The 6,982-nt window shown below is 40.7% G+C and overlaps 2 protein-coding genes across 3 annotated transcripts in view; one reads left to right on the top strand and one right to left on the bottom strand.

Moving 5' to 3' along the window:
* Window positions 1-169: 169 nt before the first annotated feature.
* On the top strand, window positions 170-5,651 carry samd1a (sterile alpha motif domain containing 1a; the record flags this gene model as incomplete). The annotated part of the gene is given in 6 exon segments (XM_014025104.1): window positions 170-509; window positions 2,257-2,396; window positions 2,494-2,557; window positions 3,004-3,079; window positions 4,353-4,467; window positions 4,559-5,651. Coding segments are annotated over 6 exon segments (882 nt in total), but the record flags the coding sequence as incomplete, so codon positions are not given.
* Window positions 5,652-5,668: 17 nt separating this feature from the next.
* Window positions 5,669-6,982, bottom strand: part of tecra (trans-2,3-enoyl-CoA reductase a) — a 7,125-nt gene continuing 5,811 nt past the window's right edge. For both annotated transcript variants that reach the window (XM_014025120.1, XM_014025113.1), the window contains exon 11: window positions 5,669-6,370. In XM_014025120.1, the coding sequence (XP_013880574.1) occupies window positions 6,197-6,370 (174 nt within the window). In that variant the 3' untranslated portion in view covers window positions 5,669-6,196. The remainder of the gene's footprint in view (window positions 6,371-6,982) is intronic.

Below are 6,982 nucleotides of genomic sequence, written 5' to 3'. Positions count from 1 at the left end.
CCACTATACAAAACATAATTCTGAAAAGTCAAGGCATCAGACAATGAAAGAACTGTACAGTGATGAGTCCAACCAGGAAGTTTTTTATGAATTTTTTAAGCCCTGTTGTAGAGCTAACTGAATGTAATAAATAAAAATGGAAATCTGTATCCCTGCTTGTGTGCCGCAGGGAGACACCTCAATGACGATGGACACGGACAGCAATCCGGATGAGGAGGGTGCTGAGGAGAGTCGGGATGGGCAGGACAGACCGTCTCCCAGCCACGCTCGCGAGGACGCCTCTGTGCGAGCTGTCTCTGCACCTTGCTCCCCCTCTGGCGCTCAGCCCGGCGCTGGCCCCAGCTGCAGCTCTGGCTCCGCTCGGGACTGTGCCGCTTCCCAGAAGGCGAGCGGGAGGCCCAACTCCTTGCCCCCTTCCAGCCCCAGGGCCCTTCCACACAATGACTGGGCTTATGATTCTGCTGCCAGCCCGGTGGAGCACCAGCACCCAGGAATGCAGCGAGACAAAGGTATTCACTCTGCTCGATGCAGGATAATGTGCTGTGATATGGAGCACTCAGTTATTGTTTTATGTGCAGGCTTATGCTAAGATGCTGTGGGTTTCAAGTGGGGATGGGAGCTTTTAACCAGATGATTAATTGTTAGATATTTGCAGCATAAATAATAATGTAACCTGAATACAGAGCTGCAGGGAAATTGGAGGAATTGCATTTTCTGTGAATTCAAAGTGCTGAATGGCTTTCAAGAAATTTGCCCAAATAAACTAAAACTGAGTTAAAAGTTGAAGAAACAAAACGCTAGCTATAAGCTTGAAAAAAAAATGATAACGTAAAGAGCAAAAAGCAAAATGCTAGCTATAATCATGGAAAAATTCACAACATAAAGTTAAAAAAGCAAAACAATAGCTATATGCATGGAAAAAATTACAAAGCAAATAAAGCAAAACACTAGCTAAAAGCTATGAGGAAAAAAATGATAACTTAAAACTAAAAGAAGCAAAACTCTAGCTATAAGTGTGGGACAATTTACAAAGCTTCAAAAAGCAAAACACTAGTCAAAAGCTTGGAGAGAAAATAAATAAAAAGAAAAACAAAACGCTAGCTAGAAGTTTGGAGAAAAATGATAACTTAAAACAAAACAAAAAAAGAAAAAACACTAGCTAAAAGCTATGAGGAAAAACTGATAACTTCAAGCTAAAAGAAGCAAAATGCTAGCCATAAGTGGGGGACAATTTACAAGGCAAAAAAGCAAAACATTAGTTAAAAACTTGGAGAGACAAAAAATTAAACAAAAAACAAAACACTAGCTACAAGTTTGGAGAAAAATGATAACTTAAAGCTAAAAGAAGCAAAACGCTAGCTATAAGTGTGGGACAATTTACAAGGCTAAAAAAGCAAAACACTAGCTAAAAGCAATTTGGAGAAAAATGATAACTTAAAGCTAAAAGAAGCAAAACGCTAGCTATAAGTGTGGGACAATTTACAAGGCTAAAAAAGCAAAACACTAGCTAAAAGCTTGGAGAGAGGAAAAAATAAAACAAAAAAAAAACACTAGCTAGAAGTTTGGAGAAAAATGATAACGTAAAACAAAACAAAAAAAGAACAAACATTAGCTAAAGATTTGTAGAAAAATGACAACTGCAAACTAAAAAGCAAAACGCTAGCTAAAATCTTTGAGAAAAAACAATAACTTAAAGAAAGAAAGCAAAATACTAGCTAAAAGTTCAGAAAAAAAGGGTAACTTAAATCTAAAATAAAGATATCTTAAAGCAAAACATTAGCTAAAAGATTTGAGAAAACAAAAAGATGACTTAAAGCTAAAAAAGCAAAACACTCTCTAAAAGTTTGGAGAAAATGATAAATGATAAGTGAAAGTTTAATAAAAGCCAAACACCAACTAAAAACTAAACATAACATAAGAAGTAAAAAACAGAGCCGAGTGTAGAGTTAAAATAAATCAATATTAGGAAGGAATTACAGCTCTTAATGTATTTAAATGGAAACACATTTGGTAAATGTCATATATTTTTGATAAGTAACAAAAAAAATGTAGTATCTAATAGTAATTGTTCTGTGTTACCTTGCATCATTCACCTGTCTGAAGTGCATTTAGGTTTAATAAAAAGTATTTATATCCAATCATCTGGGTACATTTATTCCACGTAGAAGTATTTTTGGATTATAACATAGTTTAGTCGCACCACCGTAGATATGATCAGGTTCTGATTGGTGTTCTAATTGCTTCGCTCTGTGTCAGCCGTAGACACGAAGCCAGACGTCCCCTCTCGAACCGCAAGCCCCTGTGCTGTGAACAACGTCAAGAAAGAAGCTGGACACAAGGTGGAGGACAGCGGCCTCTCGTCTGACCAGCTGGTACCGGACTCTGCAGCGAGACTGGTAATTCCCTGTGACGTCACGTCCTCGCGCCGCTTCGATCGCCACGCTTTTCTACCTGACGTTTTGGCATTCATTTTGCTCGTTTCTGTCCCACCAGCGGGATGAGGTGAAGAACGGCTCTGACGGGAGATCGCCGGCGTTTTCCGTGCCGTCTGACAACTGTGAGTAGATTTTTCCTCTCGTGGCGTAGTCTGCGTTTGTTGCTCTGTGCTTTCAGTTGGAAAACACCTTCTAAGAAAAAAAAAGGACACACTTAAGGAACTGACTCCTGATAACCTATAAGAGCTTGTTGTGGTTCTTAGCCTTGAGGCTTGCTCGAGATTTTCTGAACGTTTCAAAGCTCTTCCTGCTCCCTTCCATCCCGGTGGTGCCTTTTCTGACTGCTAAGTTACTCTTCAGTTGATATTTGCTTACAGAGATGAGAATCTGTGGCTTCATTTTTAATTATTATTTTTTTTTATCCATCTGCGCAGAGACCCAGATGTCGGTACTTTGTAGGGATTACTTAAGACCTAATGATATTTGATGCCACAACTAAATATTACTGCTCCATAAATAGAAACCAACGAAGTGTTTGCACATGTTTCAGCTTTTCTTTCACTCTCAGGCACATTTAAGAAGATCCAAGTATCTTACACAGCAAGTGATGGGAGTCTTCTAAATGGTGATAAAGGCGAAGAAATGTGAGTCTAACTCTAAATACATGAGCCGGGCTTTTTTTTAACGCCTCGTCTCCACAGTAATTTAACACACCTGTTATTTACTTTTATTCTGTTTTACTTCCACTATTTCAGGTTCAGTRGCCTTTAACAAGGAAACTCTAATGATTAGCAGAACCAGTTTATTTGGGCTTCATTGATTTTAGCTGTTGGCCGGTCAGATGAACTTTTAAATGTTTTTCTTCCACCTGCAGCTCTGGGTCTTTGCAGATTGTCAGTATGTGCAGTTTGTGTTTTTTCTGCCTTCTCTACTTTTATTAAAGGGGACCTATTATGCAAAATTCACCTTTTTAAAGGTTTTTTTAATCAACTTTGGGTATGTACTTATAAAAAAAAACAGTCCTAGGACCAAAAAAAATGCACCCAGGGGCATATTTACTGTAAGTAAATGTATTTTTAATGTATATTGATGACAAGTTTAATACTTCCGTCATTTTGTGATGTCACAAGCCGTACGACAACCCACCGGAACCTGCGTTCTGCCCCTCAACTAGCAACTCCCGAGTGAGGCTCCACCTCCTCAGTATAAAAAGCCGTCGTAGTTGTTGTGCAATGTGCAGCTCATATCACAACAAGCCTCCAATAGGGCAATGGGTAGAGTGTTGGACCAGGGAGTGTGAGACCAGGGTTCGAGACTGGCACAGACACTATTTAATTATTTATTTTCATTCGTTATGAACACGTTCTCTCATGTCCCTCTATTGTTTAGCTTATTAAAGCCTTGTTAAAGCCTATTTGTTCGAGTTTCTGAGGTATTTTGACCGCTGCTGCTCCCTGCTCTGGTAACAGCATGCAGAGTGAGCGCAGAGCAGAGGAGGGCGAGAAAAAAAAGAAGCTGCGACCACTACTCTGCCTCTGGGTCTCTCATATGGTTGTACAACGGAGCTTCTGCTATTATTAGCCATGCTAACATAAACACTGGCTTTGGAGGGCGGAGTTAATGTCAACAGATTTTTGGAGGGCGTTACCAACAGAGCTCATTAACATAAACAGCTCTTCTGAACGGAAGTCAGAGCAGGCAGAACTAGAAAATGAGAAACTTTATTATCTGAGAATTATTTTGTGCATTAAATTGAATGAACATGGTCTSGATAGCCCACAGACATACCATAAACATTTCTAGGACCCATAATTGGTCTCCTTTAAATGCACAACCAGTCATGAAATTAGAGCACTGCCTTCTGAAGTGAAGTCTGTTTGGGTGAGTGGTTCTGACTCATGTCTAATTGTTCTCCAGCTCGGTGAAGAAGGAGAATATGCAACAGAACCTGTTGCAGTGGACCGTGGCAGACGTGGCCAGTTACTTCTCAGCTGCAGGGTTTCCAGAACAGGCTGTGGCGTTTCGAACGCAGGTTCGTTTATTTTTCAGAGAGCCGCCACAGGTGGCGKGCCAACCGCTCCACAAGCGTACGTCTGACCCGTTCATTCGTTTGCCCCGAACAGGAAATCGATGGGAAGTCCCTCCTCCTGATGCAGCGCAGCGACGTGTTGACCGGCCTGTCCATCCGACTCGGCCCCGCCCTCAAAATCTACGAGCGTCATGTCAAAGTGCTGCAGAGGACCCACTTCCTGGAATGCGACGACGTCTGAAGCGGCAGTCGGCAAGCGACATTGACTCTAATCATGCATGTAATCCCTCTCCCATCTGGATTTCACCACCCACCTTCATATGCATCATATGTAAGAGGGTGTGTGGAGGGGGAGGGGCCGAGCTGTGGTGGAATCCGCCTTCACTGTGAGAACGACCAGAAACTGAAAGACTGTCACCCTACCTCTCATTGTGGTCTTTGTTTTTTTGTTTTTCAAATGGTCTCCATTTCACCCGTGTGGCACCGCGGTGGAGAGAATAAACCACTGCGGGTAAAGTTCATTTAAGCTGGGCAGCTGATCCTGCACCAAGTGGACCAACACAGGTAGGACTGAGTCCTGCTGGGGGGGTTCCTCTCTTTATAGTTCCGAAGCTACAAGTTAAAAAATGGAAAAGAAGCAYGTTGGTTTTTGTTATACAAGTTGATTTAAACGTCATTTAAAGGCAGACTATCTGTGTATTTGTGTCAGAAGGTATTCTAATTCCTGACTCATCATTCCACGAGGAGCTGCTGCTTTGGATTATACCTTCAGCGTCCCTCCACCACTGATATTAATTAGCCTCGACGCGTTTTTACTTTGTTCTTGTGCCGTCTTTAATTAAACGGAACGATTGTGGTCCAACGATGCCGTTTTGTTTCGGGGAGCAGTTTCAAATATGCAGCGCAATAGAAGGTTTCTCGTTTTTACACCTAAAGCGAAACAAAGTAATACATGTTGTTCCTGCTGGATTTGTGGTTCCAAATTCAAGACTGCTGCTAAGCTTCTGTTTACAGATACCTTTTATGACATGCAATATTTTATGTTGTTTACACCTGGCCCGATTTGTGTTGTGATCGACGCCAGGCGGATGAAATGTGTCCGACATTCCATATTATGTAATCTGCATCTTCAGTGTATTCTCTTCACTTTTTAACTGTAATAAAAACACTTACTCTAGAGATGAAAACAAAGAGTTTGTGCTTCTCAGTTTGAGCTCATTTATTGACTTTCAGTCGACAGCTTCATAGTTAAATTGCACCAATGAGTGAATGACTGTACACTTGTAAACAAACGTTTTGCACGTCAGCTCTTAACTAAATGTTTTCTTTTCGATTATAGAAGCAGGATGATTTATTTCTGAAARGGACGTTTTTGAAGCGTTGAAGGCTTTGGGATGAGATCAGTGCATAAGTTGTCAGCTCCAGGCTGCACACCACTTTAACCTTTTAACCTTTGGGCTCTGTGGGAAACAGCTGATCAGTCGTCGTTGAAGAACATGTCATTCGACTTTGCAGCCTTCTTGGTTGAACATCAAACTCGAAAAGTAGGAAAATAAAAAGGTCTTGTTTCACATTCTTTCTACTCTAACTAGATAATAAGACTTTGTTGCATTTTATTGTCTTGCCTCGGACAGTTTACCAGTCCAGCACTCAGGGGGTGGACAACAAAACCTTCCACTTCTTGTGGATCCATGACTCAACTAAARGAAGAGCTGTTTTTGTCTTCCAGGCTCTACAGGATGAAGGGCAGTATGGACGAGCGGAGCGTAGGATAATCTCTGAACTCCTTTATGTAGCTGCGGTGTTTGCCTTTGGCCCACACGGTCATCTGGATGAAGGCCACGATGGTGAAGAAAGCCACGGGCACACACTGGGTCATGACTGTGAAGCCGATCCAGGAGCCCAGCTGTGAGCACACAGGTTCACACACACACACAAACACACACACACACAGCCCAGTGAGACTGCTGGAACACAAAGCGCTCTTTGCCACTAGGTGGCAGGAACAGCGCATCTTTTTTCCTGATAGAATCAGCTGCATGCAGCTGACCTCTGAACTTCACAGTGATGCACAACTGGCTTCAAAATCTCAGATTATTAATAGATCCATCTCATCACATCTGGATGTAAACTATAATATATCTGGATGTATAATATAAAAGATCTATGAACTACCTCAGCTAAACTAAAAAACACATTTGATGAATAAATGTCCTTTTAAAGTGTTCAGCAATTCTTTATTTTTCACTACTTTAGATTCAAAAAGAAGAAAAAAATTCTAACTCTGTAAAAAAGAGTTTAATCACATTTAATTTTTAGCAATAGTTTTGCTACATGTAGTTTTTGTTGAAGTAATTTTTGCTCATATTTTTCTAATTTCACATTTTTGTAAATTTTTTTGCAACATTTAGCTTTTAGCTATTTATTGGCTACTGTTTGCAACTTGTACGATTATCCTTACATTTTGTAATTTTAGCATTTAGCTACAAATTTGCTAACTTTAGATTTTAGGTACTGT

Source organism: Austrofundulus limnaeus, unplaced genomic scaffold, assembly GCF_001266775.1.
Source record: "Austrofundulus limnaeus strain Quisiro unplaced genomic scaffold, Austrofundulus_limnaeus-1.0 Scaffold4, whole genome shotgun sequence".
Lineage (NCBI taxonomy): Eukaryota > Metazoa > Chordata > Actinopteri > Cyprinodontiformes > Rivulidae > Austrofundulus > Austrofundulus limnaeus.
The sequence above is the reverse complement of the archived record's forward strand: the minus strand, read 5'-3'. Positions and strand labels throughout refer to the sequence as shown.